This window comes from Protopterus annectens, chromosome 6.part0 (genome assembly GCF_019279795.1).
Source record: "Protopterus annectens isolate FY-2018-M chromosome 6.part0, PAN1.0, whole genome shotgun sequence".
Taxonomy (NCBI): Eukaryota; Metazoa; Chordata; order Ceratodontiformes; family Protopteridae; genus Protopterus; species Protopterus annectens.
The window spans coordinates 1,561,187,333-1,561,203,604 of record NC_056737.1 but is presented as its reverse complement, the minus strand read 5'-3'; the positions used below and the strand labels follow the sequence as shown (position 1 = coordinate 1,561,203,604).

The window sequence follows — 16,272 nt, the reverse complement described above, 5'->3', positions numbered from 1 at the left end:
CATAAAGGTTATTCTTATAACCATCACCTTAAATATTCTAACTACAGAACTTCTTTTGCCTTTCCGCAGCTGTACCCCTCCTGCATCAGTAGGGTTTGCATAATGTGCACCAACATCTTACATAAAACCAGCAGTTATCTCTTTTAAAATGTCTTGCAATGTGCAAGGGATATGACTGATACAAGTAACACTAATAATCTATACACACAAGTTTCCTCCACCTCCAAGTTACAAATAAAGCAACAAAGCTATCAACACAATCACCCACTTGAGGATCATAGATAAACTACTGAGTTAGGTATAAACCCCCTATATCTTCAATTGAATAGCCAACTGGCTTACTGACAGGATGCATGTTATCCAGATAGCTGAATCCACCTGCGATAGGAAACCTATAACTAGTGATGTCCCACAGGGCTCAGTGTTGGGACCTCTCCTGTTTGGTATATGCTTCTCTGAAGTGAAGGCCAGCCAAGTTTACTAACAACTATAAACTGGGAGCAATCACTAAATCTCCAAACAATGCTGACATCCTACAATTGGGCCTAAAAATGACCAGCTGGTGCCAAAACTATGGTCTGAGACTAAATGCTAAAAAATGTGTAATCATGCCCTTTGGTAAATCAGATATCCCTGCAAATTATATTATTGAATGCACACCCCTAAAACAAGACCCAGTGATGAGGGACCTAGGAACACAGACAGACAGTAATCTAAATTTTGACCAGCAGATAGCTATATTAGTGAGGAAACCCTTCTGTGTGGCTCAACTTATAAGTAAAGGCATGGAATCAAGATCAAAGAAGTCATACTGCCATTGTACTCTGCCCTCATCAGGCCTATAATAGAGTACAATGCTCCCTTCTGCATGCACCTAACTAGGCACTTCCACCAACTGGAGCGGACCCAGAGGTTTCTCACTAAACATAAGACACATGTTTTATGCAGACCGAATAAAGGCCCTGTTCTTTTACTTTGTCTCATACTGTTTACTGAGCGGGGACTTATGTTCGACTTGCACAGCATTCTCTGATCCAGCCTTGATGGAAAATATTACCCATTTACAAGAAAAAATTATACAAGGGTTTCTTGTTTAAACCTTATTTGTGACTCTAACAAAACTTGCTGGAGAGAAAGATTTGTATCTCAAAGGCTATCTTGTCTATGCAATAAACCTCCCTTCTTCGGAAAACAAAGCCCGTCCCTCATTCCCTTCAAAAAGGATTTGGATAAATGGATGAGGAATTGTAAATTCACTCCTGAAGTACTGTTCATGTCTGTTATGGACAGAGGCAATCTGTAAAATGACTCAGGGCTCCAACACCCAAAGACCCACTACCCTGATACTACCTATCTCACATCTGGGGAATTAGGATATAATGTCATATCTTGGGTATTACTGGTTAGGCTTGTAAAGGCTTTTGTGCCATTAGCCTAGTAATCACCCATGAACCTATAATCATCGTACACTTACATTGTGTAATCCACTTCAGAAGAAATAATATGACCTAACAGCAAGGAACCAACATGAATTTTGGACATAGTTGCCATCCTTCTAAACTTTGAGAAAGGAAATCTTAGAGCAGCAGTATCTATAGATCTTACAAACACACGGAACATGGTTGCCCACTCAGTACCAAAGATACCATTCTTGCATGTGGAATAATTTCCACATCCACTAAATGGTTTCTAGATCACACTTTCTGATTCTTTAAAGTCTTTAAAGTCAAAGTCAGCTTTTCATTTACTAGCCTTAAAATGTTAACAAAAGTATTGCCCCAATGGTCGCTATTTTACTCCTTTCTTTTACTATACTTACCATGAAATTAACCAAATGCCACTCATACCTCCCTTTAATATAATACACTCATGACATAGTAGTCTACAGGTCAGCACCCTCCCATGTCACCATCAAACAATGTGATCTTATGCCAACATCTAAATTACTAAAACATCCATGCATCAATACCTCAAAAACAAAAGTAATGCCATTTGGGGTACACACAAAAAAATAAACACAGCCCTCCCACGCTGGGATATGCTGGGCAGCAACACAGAATTATGAAACAAGCAAGCAATCATTAAAATACCCGTATCTCTAGTTGCACCAAATAAGTACAGTTGTGTACACTTACCATAAATGTAACTGTTAAGAGTGTATTCACTGCCCCTGTAGCAAAGCTAACCAGCAATTGATCAGACTTTCTGAAGGATGTAGCCCTGTCTAAACAGAATCTGAGCTGTCCGTGCACATCTAGAGAGTGCAGGATCCTTTCCCCCTCGTTCTGGAGATTAGGAAAAAAGATGGGAAAATGAATGGATTGGTTGAGAGCCACACTGGACACCACATTGGACATGAAGGATGGGTTAGTCCTGAGGGATACCACGTCAGCATGGAAGATGATGAAAGGTTCCACAGCCACGACTGCTTGCAGCTCGGAGACTCTTCCGATTGAAGTGATGGCCAGAAGGAAAGCGGTCTTCCAGGAGAGAAACTTAGCTCTGCAGAAGAAGCTGGTTTGAAGGGGGGGCAGGGTGAGCTTTTCCAACACAAAGTTAAGGTCCCAAGCTGGGGTTGGTGCTCTTCTGGGTGGCCTCAAGTTGCTAGCCCCTCTTAGGAACTATTTGATCAATGGGTGTGAGAAAAGGGTCTGTTCAGTGGAAAAATGAGCAGAGATGGCAGAGACATTAATTTTAACAGAGGAAAAAGAGAGGCCACTGTGTATTAGGTCAGCTAAGTAATCCAGGATGAAAGGGAGGGAGGTCTGTGCCATATTGGCTCCCTTAGCCTGAATCCAGGTGCAGAACCTTTTCCATTTGTCAGCATAAGACTTTCTAGTGCTAGGGTGTCTGGCCTCATGTAGGACATCTAGAATCTGTTTACTGAGGGTGGCAGATTGATTGGGGGTTAGGGAATAAACCGAGCTGCCAAACTGAGTGTTTGCAATTGGGGATGCATGAATTCCCCCTCCCTCTGGGTCAGGAGGGTTGGAATCTGAGGAAGATGGTATAGTTTCTTATACAGTTAAGCAAAAATGGAGCCATTCTCATCCACTTCAACAGTAACATCAAGAAAATTCATACTGTGTGTTGATGCTTTCATAGAAAAGTGTAAATAATTAGTTGTATTATTTACATACACCTCAAACTCTTAACTGCTGTTTAGTACCTACCCACAGAAAAAAAAACAAATTGTCAACAAATCTATAAAAAGTTGTAAATCTGGAGTAGGTACTTCAAGTATATGCTCCATTTCCCACATAGCCATCACAGTGTTGGTGTAGCTGTTGGCACACGAAGTGCCCATAGCTATGCCATGACACTGCCACTAGATAGAGGTATTAAATACAAAAACATTATTTTCCAACACTGTTCTCAGTATAGTACAGACAACAGAAGTTTCCATCTCTTCCAGGTTTGAGAAAGTGTGCAAAAACTGTTCAACCTTCAAGACCCCTTCATCATTAAGTATAACAGTAAATAAGGAGGTGACATCCATAGTAACAAAAATAAATTCTTGCATAAAAAATTTACCAGTGTTAGCATCTAAAAAAGCAAACAGATTGCTCAGAAAATGCTCAGTCTCTCTTAAAATATCCACATTCTTATTTAACAATGGTCTCAAAGTTTTTTCCAAATAAATAGAGAGGGGCTGTGTCAGCCAATTGCGTCTTGCTGCAATAGGGTGCATAGGGGGGGTTTGTGCATTTTTATGAACTTTCTGAAGACCTTGTATTATAGTCCATAGTGGGTCTGTAACCATAAAGTAATCTAACAAGTTATTGTCTATCATTTTCTCTAGATACAACTTGTTGAGTGAATGTGTGATAACTAACTTCATGGACTCAACTCTTTTTTTGATTAATAGTTAAAAAAAAACTTCCTATCTGCTATATATTGTTCAGAGCTCCATTATACCAAGTGGTATGTGTTCAAAGTTTTATGTAGGCAAGACGGATAGATCTTAGAGAAAGCATAAAGGAACATCTGTATCATATTAGCAAAGCGAATAAAACTAATGCCCTAGAAAAACATGTCATTACTAGTGGTACTGAGCATACCTTTAGGTTTTTGGTTATAGGGAGGGTGCACAAGACATTAAAAGGAGGTGACATCAGGAATAGTACTGAGCAGCTTGAGCCTAAGTGGATCATTAGACTGAGAGATGATAGTGGGCATGGACTCAATGATGTGGTCCCCATAAAACCTTATTTAGAAAATCAGTACCTGAAACTCCTCCTGAAGAGCACTATGGAGGGTTCCGCAGGGCCTGGGGCCAAGTTGCTCATGAAGCAGAAGGCCAAGAAGCCTTAGGCCTGAAACTTCTGCTGCACCTCCAGTGGTGGATCTCTCTCCCAAGGTAAGTTGCTAGCCCGAAGAAGCGCTCAGCCCCTACAGTCTACAGGCCAAGCCCGTAATGGACGCTACCTTGGATCAGGATGATGGGACATCCTTGGAGGTGCTGCAGACATCCAGCACTGATGTCCAGGGAAGTGTAGACTTGTGATCACCGTGAGCCCTAGGGGAATCTCCCAAATTTTAGTTACGTAGGACATGGATTCAGACATCATAGAAAAGAGGCCTTTGTCCAGTCCACTGACCCTACATAAAGGGGAACTACGTGCTAAAAATAAACAAAAAGCAGTAAGGACAGGCTGCGCAGTAAGGGGTACCAGTGCTGGCAAGGCCAATCTGGAGCTATAAGACTTGTCCTTGGTTTTTCCTCCTTTATTTTGAGCAGTACCCTGGGAATGAGAGGTAGTGGAGGAAAGGCATAGACCGATGGATTGAAAGGTCAGGGCATCCACTTTCCAAGCCATGCAGTGATGCTCCCTGGTGCAGAATTTGCTGAGCTGATGGTTGGTGTGGGAGGCAAAGAGGTTGACCTTTGGGGTGTCCCATTTCTGAGTTATTAGGGTGAAGGTTCTTCTGTTGAGCTGCCACTCGTGTGGGTCCAGAAGATTTCTGCTTAATTGGTCTGCCAGAGAGTTGAGAGAACCTGGTAGGAATTGTGCTAACAGATGGAGTTGCATGGCAGAGGCTGTGTGATAAAGGGTCATGGCCAGCGTGCATAGAGGGTAGGAGTGAGTTCCTCCCTGCTTGTTGACATACCAAATTATAGTGGTGTTGTCTGTTTTGATCAGGAGAGCCCCTGGGGAGAGAAGGGCCTTGAAATCTACCCAGGCATGCTGGACAGCCATCATCTCTTTTTGGTTGATGTGCAGAGGGATTTGCTGTGGGCTCCATTGACCTTGTATGCACCTGCTGTCCAGGTGTGCACCCCAGGCATAGTTTGATGTGTCTGTGGTGAGGGTCTGGGTGGCGGGGGGTGGTGAGAAAGGTAGTCCCTTGTTGTGGAAAGCATGGTGTTGCCCACCACAGAAAATCTTTTCTGAGGCCAGGGATTATACGTATAAGAGTCTCCAGGTCTTGAGTGTGTTGACACCAAAAGCTTTTTAGGCACCACTGAAGTTTCCCCATATGCAGTCTGGCATATGGAATGAGTAGAATGCAAGATACCATGAAACCCAGAGCTTGCAGGATCTTCCTTGCAGACAGCTGGGGACTGGTGGCTAGATGAAAGAAGAAGGCTGTCAGGAAATTTTTCTCTTCTGGTGTAAGGAATGCCAACTGGGATGCTGTGTCCAGGTTTGCTCGCAGGAATATAATCCTATGGGTGGGCACCTGTTTGCATTTCTTTTTGTTAACTGTGTACCCTAGGGAGATTAGTAGGGACTTTACAAAGGAAAGGTGCTTGAGTAGCTTTTCTTGGTTGTCTGCCTGAACTAGGCAGTTGTCTAAGTATGGGTAAATCTGGATATTCCTTTGTCTGCAAAAAGCAATGGCCAGAGCCAGACATTTTGTGAAAACTCTGGGAGCAGTACATAAGCCAAAGGGAAGCGCAGACATCTGAAAGTGCTGAGATCCTGCCCTGAAACAGAGATATTTCCTGCATGGAATATGATAGGATTATGGAGGTAGGCCTCTTTTAGATCCAGGATGGCTAGCCAAGCATCCTTGGAGAACATGGGTAGCAGCTGCTAGAGGGTGAGCATTTTGAATTTTGGGATCACCAGGAAGGTGTTTAGAATGGACAGATAGAGGATGGGGCGCCAGGTGCCCTCTTTTCTGGGTAGCAGAAAAAGTCTGGAGTAGAAACCTTGGCCTCTCTGTTCTGCAGGAATGTGCTCTACTGCCCTCATAGAGAGCAGGGAAAGGACTTGCGTTTGCACCTCTGCCCACTGGTTTGGAGGTAGATCTCTGAACTCTTTTGGGATAGGAAGGGTGTGGAAAGAAAATTTGTATCCCTGGGACACTATGTTGAGAACCCAGTGGTCGTTAGTAATGGTGGCCCAGGTGCTTGCGTGAAAGGAGAGTTTTCCTCCTAGGGGTAAGTGAAGGTGGGCAGAGGGAGGGGGTGGGGGGGATCATTGTGAGTACATGCCATGAGGGGGTGGCTTAGAACTCCCTGGTTTTGAAGTGGAGGTAGTCCACCGCTTAGATCTCTGCATTAACTGTGGCTGCTGTCTGGGGGGTCTGGTTTCCCAGGGTTGGACTGGCTTAGTGGGAGCAGGAAAGAACCAGCGCTTGGTGGGACAATGTCTGCTGAACCTGTAAGAAATCCTTAACTGTATGCATAGATTTTGCTTTTTCTTCCATCTTTTTTAAGACCTCTTCTGCCTTAGTGCTATATAAGTCGTCTTTGTGCAAGGGGGCATCCAACAATTTAGATTTGACATGGTTCCTTAAGCCATGCATGCATTCTAAGGACAGATCCGGTGACTGCTGCCCTGCAAGGAGCTTCTAGGGCATCAAAACCACAGTGCAAGGTGAGTTTATTTACTTGACTTGCAGAATGCATTAACTCTTGTAACTCTTTAGATTCTGCATAAGCAGGAAAGAAAAACATTTTTTGTTTGAGGAGTTCCAAGGTATGTTGCTGAAATTTTACCATATGGAACTGACAATTTAGTGCCCTGATAGCAAGAGTAGCTGAGGTGTATTACTTGTTTTACCCCATCTGTCTAGTGCTCAGGAATTCCTATCTGAGGGGGTGGGATTCTTAGCAGAGGTTGCTTTAATTCCTTTAGGCCCTTGAGAAATTACCTCAGGGTCACCAGTAGGATTTTTAAAAAGAAATTTGTGCGAGTCAGGGATTCTATAGTACCTGTCTGGTTTTCTGGGTGCTGGAGGGAGGGTGTCAGGAGTCGAGCTGGATTCCAGGAAAACATCCTCCACAACATCCAGGACTGGGGGGATGGCCAAGGGTCTGTGCTGTGGAAGATCTAAGAATTCCCTGAGTCTCTTTTTAGACTGAGGGTAGTCCTGACTCTTCCAGTGGAAATCCTCCCTTAAGGTATGAAGGGTTTCCCCAGAGGAAAAATCCTCTGGGGGAAAGGCGGAAGGGATGGAATCCTCATAAGTGGAAAGGGGTTGCATGTCTTCATATTCAGATGCATCAGAGTCATCTGACTCTTGTTCAGACAGAACTACAGGAGACAGATCTCTTTTCCTTTTGGAGGGGGTAGCTTGGCTTCCCCTGATCAGCATTGATAAGGTCTTCCACTATTTTAAGCATTTAAGACTGAGGCAAGGAAGCAGGTGCCTATCAGTTTCTTGGGTGTGGCACATACCCTGGGCCTAAGAAACTTGGTTGTATTCGAAAGAATGGTAGCTGCGAAAGAAGACGTTGGTTTATGTCGAAAATCGGCAGTGTGAAGGACTTCCTCGGAAGCCGGTGCCTGCTCAGCAGCTTCAGACCCATCCAAGGTAGAGATGACCGTGGGATCCTTTGTCGAAGAAAAGTTTTGCGGCATACTGGACTCAGAGAGGGTCTCAGTAGCGGCCTGCAAATCCACAGAAGCGGGCATCAGGGGCTGTCAAAGCGCCTCACTGAGGACCGGAGAACTGACGACTAGCTTAACGAAAGCGTCGTCGGTAGGTTTGGACCTGTGCAATCTTGTCTCTGTCTTTATCCTTACATTTTTTCGGAAGATCTGCTGTCGGATGGCTTACCGAAGCCATATCGGAGTTCGATGACTAAGTGAAAATTTCTAGCTACAAAAAGGGCTCGACGACGATTAGTTCTGGCACTGAACAAAGCACAGAAGCGACAGTGGGGGACTTCAAGGTCTGGGCCTGAACAAGTGATGCAGTAAGAATGAAAGTCTCATTGTGGTATTTGCTTTCCACAGGCGATACAATTGTTAACTTTTTCTGACATCGGTTAGTGCAAGAAAAAAGGATCCCCAATGGAGTACATAGCTTTAGAAGACTTCAGCTTCAAATTGGTAGACGAAACTCACTTAGCGGCTGACCGGCACTCATGCAAACTGCTTCTGCTTCGGGCTCCATGGCAAGGAAGACTGATGTAATGGTGTCGGCTTGCCTTACTTTACACTACTGATGACCTGACGTGAGTCCTGAAGTGATAGCAACCGACGCAGAAATACTAAGCCTCTGGTATTCAGGCCGGCTGAGGGCTACCCTGGCAGGAATAAACCCAAATGTGATGACTGCAACAGTGAAACAGAAAGAACATCTAAAGTTCCATCTGCATACAGAACACATTAAGACAATAACTCAAAAACTGCCTTTTGAGTGAAATTTTCACACTTTCCATACCGGTACAGCAAAACGTATCCTGCAGACCTAACTGGAATAGGCACTTCCAGATGCAGAATAGGCACTTCCAGATGAAGCTTCAGACTTCAAAATAAACAAACTAAATTTAACAAAATATGCATATTCATCACCCTTGCACCCACAATATTAAAAAGGAAAAAAGCCTAAGGGGCTCCTGGCTCGTTCCAGAGAGATCTATCTGCCTCAGTTTTTGTATCTCTTCTGTTCAAACTGCTGCAACTAAACTACTTTTCATTTTTGGCAAGGAGATTGTTTCAATGGCTCTGTCCTCCCACAACCTTTGTTACCATCTAACGAAACACTTTGCAAACTGTTCTCAACATTCCTTAACAGCAACCATAATTTTTATGTACAAAGTCACAGACTCTGGGAATGAAAATCTCCATCTACAAAAAATTTAGAAAAATATGCAGATATTGTAGCCATTCAAATATTGTTTTGTTTAAGAAAGCAGAATGTAAGTGATTTAAACAAAATGGTATTACTTAAGATTCTTCCAAACACCCTCACAATGGAGCTTCTGACCAAAGTCTCAAACACTGCTGAGGCATAGTGTAACATCTGCTCAATAAAACTTGGCACTTTACCTACTTACACTTGCTACTGGCCATCACCTTTAGTTTGTTAGAAATGGCATCAGTTGAATGAATCTCATATTAGGATCATAGGTTGGTACTAGGCTATCGGCCCTAGGGCCTATACAAGCCTAGCCATAACAATTTCCTGGTTATTTCTTCCCACCCTATTTACTTCCCTGGTCCCCTGTCTAGCAGGGCGACTGAAGTGATCCCGGGGTGAATTTCCTTTCTCCCATCCAATTAATTTTTTACATATGATGGGCAATATTATAAACATATTTAAACATAAGTAGCATTTTATTTATTTATTTTTATTTATTTAAATTTGTTGACCGGGAGTGTCCGACTGGACGTAGGTCCATTTTCAGCGGAGACCCAGGAAGAAAAGCTCCACAGTTAAAATAAACAGACAGTATATACACTGGATTACATAGTGAATAACTATTTATATAGCAATTGCTTACAACATATTTCCAGATAAAGAACATAGTACATCAGTAGACAACTAGAATCTTTATCTGTGAAGTGCATACCAGACATTAACAAATGTTACAAGATGAAGCAGTTTGTGCTGTATAATAAGTACTGGCTTATGAGCATCTGAGCTTGCTATAATCAAGGTAGTTAGTGGAGTGGAAAGAAAGGTAGTGGTTGGATGGGGTGGATTATATTAGAGTGGGAATTGCAAGGGCATAGCCAGCATGTTTTTAGTTGCTCTTTTAGTAAAGTTTTGAAGTGGGTGTATGATGGTATGGAGGTAATTGTGGGTGGGAGTGAGTTCCATAATTTGGCTATGGCGCAAGAGAATAGTGCTTCACCAGCAGAGTTATTGGCCTTAGTGATCTGCAAGTGATTTTTGCTGCTGGATCTTAGTGGTCTGGTGGTGCGATAGGGTTGGAGTAGATTCTGGAGGGATGGGACATTTAGTGGATGGTTTACTAGTTTGTGGGCAAGTGAGAGTTGATACCACTGAAGGAGGTGAGGGAGTTCAAGCCAGCCCAGTTCAGCAAGTGAGAGACAGTGGTGACTATGGTAGGATGCCCCTGTGGCGAATTTGGCGATTTTCTTGTAGCAGGTCTCTAGCTTGTTTAGATCACATTGCCTTAGGTTGGTATATATTGGAGAGGCATAAAGTAGGGTGGAGATAAGGTGGGAATTTGCTATTGAAATCTTTGCTGCTTTGGTGAAAAATTGCTTATTTCTGTATAATGCTCCTAGTTTTTTTGTGGACTTTTTTTACAGTCATGGATATGTGAATGTCAAATTTTAGTTTATTGTCTATTTCCACTCCTAGCAATTTGGTGTGTTCAGTTGGGTATATACTGGTGTTGTCTTTTGCCGTGATGTTAAAGTGAGAGTTGTTTTGAGCATGTTTGGTGGGTTGGAAGATGAGTAGTTTAGTTTTGTTTGGGTTGAGTATTAATCGGGCATTGGATAACCATGTTTCAACAGAGGAAAAGGCTTCCTGTGTGACTTTTTGCAGTTTTGGTAGGGACTGGGCTGAGCAGATGATGGTCGAGTCATCTGCGTATTGTATGAGTGTGCCATGTTTGGTGGCAGAGGCTAGATTATTGGTGTAAACAGAGAAGAGTAGGGGTCCAAGGATGGATCCTTGGGGAACCCCTATGGAGACAGGTAGTTGGGGAGATATGTCTTTCTGCTATACGACGGATTGTTGGCGGTCAGACAGGTAACTCTGAAACCAGTTGGTGACCGATTGTGAGAAGGATAGGTTATTGAGGACAGAGATAAGTTGTTTGTGTGGGACCATGTCAAATGCTTTAGATAGGTCTGGGAAAGTAGCAGAGGAGAAGTAGCCATTGTTTTTATGCTGAAGGACAGTGTTAGTAAAGGAGAGTAAGGCAGTGGTGGTGCTATGGTTTGGTCGGAAACCATGCTGAGTACTGGAAAGGAGGTTGTTAGTAAGGAGGTAGTCTGAGACCTGAGAGTGTATGCATCCCTTTAGTATTTTGGAGAGTGGAGAGAGAATAGCTATGGGGCGGTAATTGGTTAGTTCTGTGGAGGGTCCGCCTTTGTGGAGGGGAATTATATGTGATACTTTCCAGTGTGGGAACGTAACGTTCTGACAGAGATTGGTTAATCAAGATGGATACTGGGTAGGCCAGAGCATCAGCTGCGATTTGTAGGTATTCACTTGGGAGGCGGTCTGCTGCTAATTTGGTGGGTTTAAGTTTAGTTAAGAGTTTTTTTATGTTGGAGGTAGGTACAGGAGAAAAAGAGAAGGCAGTGGGGAGATTACTAGTCGAAGGTGTGGGTTGCAGGGGAAGGGGGTTGTGTTGTTTAGCTAGTGATAGTATGGTTTGGGTGAAGTGTGTGTTGAATGAGGAAGCAATATTTTCTGAGGAGTGAGGGATGTTAGGAGGAGGGGTACTGACTTTACCTGGGTGGAGGATGGAGTTTATGGAGGACCAGAACTGTTTGGGGCTGTGTTGTGAGGAGTCTAAGGCAGACTGGTAGTATTGGGATTTGTCCTGTTTTATCAGCTTTTTGACTCTATTGCGTAGTTCTAGGAATTTCTGTCTAGCTGAGGGGGATTTGGTTTTGCGCCAGTGCTCCCAGGCTTTATCCCTGTTTTTCATTTCTGACTTAGTGGTTTTCTGTAGCCATGGGGAGGGTTGTGCTTTGGTTCTGGAGAATCTTATGGGGGCATGGTAATTAAGAATGTTCAGGAAGGTAGTATTAAAAAATTCAACTGCATCATCTAGACTGAGGTACTTTAGAGGATGCCAGTTACATTCTTTGAGGGATGAGATGAATGTGGGTGGGTTAAAGTTTAGTTTTTTACTTATTTGACGGGAGATGACAGGTTTAGCTTGGTATAGGTATTTTTTGAGTAGGAATGTTGGGGAGTGATCACTGAGGCTATCTGATAAGCAACCTGTTAAATAAGACTGGGGGCTCTTACTGACTAGTATCCAATCCAGGGTAGTGTGCTTGGTGGAGTTTTTATTTATCCTTGTTGGTGACTGGACTAGTTGAGTGAAGCCATGAAGGTGTACTTGATGGGTTGGATTGTTGCCAGAACAGGATTGCCAGTCAATATTGAAATCACCTAAGATGATAGTTTCTTGGGGGAGATGGTGGGTAGACCAGCTGAGGAGGTTTTCTAGTGGAGGGATGTTTTGGCCAGGTGGGAAGTAGCATCCAATTATGTTGATGGTTTTGTTTTGGTTAATTTTGAGGTTGGTATATATTATGTCTTCATTACATATTTGTGGAGCTGATGATTTTAAGATCTGGATGTTTACTGTATTATACAGTATGTGTATGTATGTATACAGCATTTACTGTAAACTGCCATGACTTGTTAATATACTGAACACTAGTATTTTTTTTTTTTTTTTTTTACTTTATATCCCAGGCTGAGCCTGAAATTGGTAAATTGAAGTCAGTGATCAACCCCACTAAATACAAAATAACTAAAATCTGCTGGACAGTGCAAAACTGTGTGCAAAATTAAACAGATTAAACATACTTTTAACCTTGTAAAGAAACTTTTATGATATGTACTTTTTAGGCACATTTCAGTTTATGCTCCTCCTCTTCTATACCACATAATGTTTATAATAAACTGAATCACTTCTGGCACCATGTTACGTCAGATATTACAGTTCTGCTTATGATTTCATAGTCAGCAGTCAAGCAGCTTGGGTAGGTGGAAACAAGCACTCTTTCCAAATAGATCCAGTCTGTATACTAAGAGTATCACATGCATCTTAAATAAAATGCAGAAGTCACATAATTACACAGCTCTGAGTGTCCGTTTACTTGGATATGATGTAGACCAAGGCTTACAAGTTAAGCCTACTGGAACATACTCACCTCAGCAAGAACCAAAGGGCCCTAAGAATGAACAGTTGTATAACTACACTTACCATAACGGTAGATGCATTAATAGATCACTGTTGCAAATAGACTAAGCTACGCAGGTCCTGCTCCTTATGCTGGTCATGAGGGTTAAGATCCACACAGCTTAGGCTACTGCAACAATGATCTATATGTTGAACTTAGACATTAAGTAGACTTACTAGGACAGCAGATGTTCCAACAGCCCAACCTACAGGAGCCATATAGCTTGGGCTACATGATGCATGTTGCAACACACTGCCCTCTTCTTCTTTATAGTATTGTTCTCTATATAGTTAGTCAAATTAAACCCATTCCTAGCTGCCCATCAGATTTACTGCCACCCACCTTCCACATTCAGCTTTAGCTAGTACTCTTTCTGGAACCGTCACCACTGTTGGACAAAAATAACTGGCTCTTATTTTCATCAAGATGAACCTTATGTGGGTAAGCAGCAAGCTACAACACAAACCAGAGACAAATAGGTTTTTCCTATCATCATATCCAATGCCACACATGCATATAATGCTGAGATAAGCCTACTACCAGTCAGTAAAAGTGTACCCATTTCAACACTGATGTACCACGTACTCCTCCAAACCACTGAGAAGTTGTCAGTTACTCTGCTGCTGGTCAGGTTTTAGCAGCTTGAGGACAACTTCAAACATACAACCACTGTCACAGCCAGGAGCACTGTTATCAATGCCCTACTCTGTCACATCAGATACCCAAGTATTAACTGCCAAGGAGTTTATCAAAAATGACTTCACTGTTGCCCATTCTCCCACATTAAATCCATCAACCAGAAAAAAAACATTAACAATATAATTCAAAATGGTACAGTGCTGAGGTGTGTGTGAGGGGGGGGGCTGCACCTCCATACTGTACGAGTATGGATCTAAAATGAAAGTGTAAGGAGCACTTCTGTTGAAGTGCAGTCAATCGTAAATAAAGAAGATATTTTGGATAAAATATCACTTACAGACCCTATACATTAATGGTCCAGATACACACGACTTGGTTAATTTACTCACTAGACATTTCACCTATTCATTTTCTATACCAAACCACGGTCATGGGAGAAGGCGACAGATCTTATTCTACTAAGCAATGGGTAAAAGGCAGAGCCCCAAACAAGTTGCCAGTGCATCTCAGGGCATACACAGTCACAATCACACACACACACCCGAGGACAATTCAGCATTATTAATCCCTCTGCCGGACTATCTTTGGAATGTACGAGAAAAACATACTAGGAATGGAAAAATCCCATACAAATAGAATCAAAATGAATAAACTACAGGGAAAGACAGAACTGGAGAAAGAAAGCAATGTGAAATAGAAATGGTAACCACCACATTACTCTAGTAAACCAAGTTTTCTAAATCTAGTGTATTTCACTGTTGTAAAAATAATTTAATGGTGATAAACCAAACAACATTTGCATCATGGGCGGATAATTTTTAAGTTCAATAATTCATGTACTTTAAACTGTGGAGATGTGAAGGTTACCTCAATTTATTCTACCTTTCTAGAATAACATCATATCACCTGAAATACAGCTCAATGGAATACATTTTCCAACTTTCACAATTTTTTATTTTTTTTTTTAAGTTGTGCAAATGCAGTACTTCAGTAAATCATACGTGCCTTACATTACCTTACCCTTGTCATCTGGTAGGACTCTGAGAAAGACTGTTCTCTGTCTGAGGATGTTGATTTGCTCTGCTCAGCTGTGAAGACCTGATGGGCAGTTCCATTTCTGTGGTGGTCAGACAAAGGTATCTTCTGCTCCAGCCACTCGATTGTTGCCCCTGTAACAAACGGCAGTTTGCATTCCAGCTTGTGCATAATCAGAGTTTTTTTAAATGATTTCAAATAAGAAGGCAAGTTTTTGTTTTACACACAGCTAAACAAATGAAACCATCGCAGTAATTAAAAAAAAAAAAAAAACAGCAAAGGAGAAGATGAGAAATTAGGCAACGCCTACTTTAGTGATTACAGACAGCTGACTGGTTGTGTTAAATACAGTACACACAAGCAGTAACCTGATGAAATATGAAGTGCGTAACCAGATACTAAAAAAAAAACCTTGATTCTTTTAAAAGAATATACAGACTGCATTTCTTCATAAATATACATGACAATGCAAACAAAAAACTACAGATTTGGTTATTCTTAATCAGCTATGGTCATGCAGATTTTAGGTGGATTAATTGAGATCCACAAAAACATTGTTTTTCTGGTATTACAAGTTTCAGTTGCTACAGTAACAACATACTCTGCTTAATAAATAATAAGACACCTTCATTGCAACTAAAAGGAAGTCAACAGCCCTATCTGGAAAGCCGTCAGTCCACTCAGTTAAGGATTCAAAAGTCTCTGGTTACCTCAGCTAAGGTTATCAAAACTGATATCACTTCACATTAATAATGAAAATATTCCACTTTATTCCAATGTCTGGGAAACTGCAGCAGCACTGTCGTTTAGCAACTGTGACCAACATGTAAATTAAATGAACTTAAACTTCAACCCAAGCTGCAAAATCAAATGTGCATTCATTTTAATATGTTTAATGTTAGTTAAAAAGGGCAGCATGTAAGAGACAAAGGTTATGTCTGAAAATGTACCCTTATCACCAAAAATGAATGACTAAACTGTAGACTGATTTGCAGATCTCAAGGATCAAAAATGAGAGTTTCAATATATGGATTTTGCTATACAAAAAAGTGTTTTATTACATACATCCATTTAATTAAGTACCTTAATGATGGGGATAAAATAAGGTAAATCAGATGAGTCTTCCAAGAAGAAAAATGCAGCAGTACACCAGAATATTTCAAGAAAGTACAGTTGTGTTACGTCACCTTACCATAACAGCAGCTGTTCAAATAGATCACTGTTGCAGTAGCCTTTAAATACATGGGACATAACCAGCCAAGGATATCATACTTTTATTAAGTTTATTAAAGCAAACATTTTGAGCGCTTTTCCTGCACACTGTATGTCCACTCAAGCACGAGTGCCAAAATTCAGACCCTTCTTGTACTAAGGAAGGCAGCCAAGGCCTAATGCTCTAGAAAAATAAATCAAGCACCAAAATGTCAAGTCAGAAAAAGAAAAAAATGTGACAGGGACCCCATCCTGGCCAAGGGAACACAAGAAAATAAAAAGGAGAAGG

At 41.8% G+C, this 16,272-nt stretch overlaps 1 protein-coding gene across 2 annotated transcripts in view; it reads right to left on the bottom strand.

Moving 5' to 3' along the window:
* The window catches only part of OSBPL11 (oxysterol binding protein like 11), a 1,295,440-nt gene that overhangs the window by 399,872 nt on the left and 879,296 nt on the right, over positions 1-16,272 (bottom strand). For both annotated transcript variants that reach the window (XM_044075008.1, XM_044075009.1), the window contains exon 7: positions 14,757-14,905. In XM_044075008.1, the coding sequence (XP_043930943.1) occupies positions 14,757-14,905 (149 nt within the window). The remainder of the gene's footprint in view (positions 1-14,756; positions 14,906-16,272) is intronic.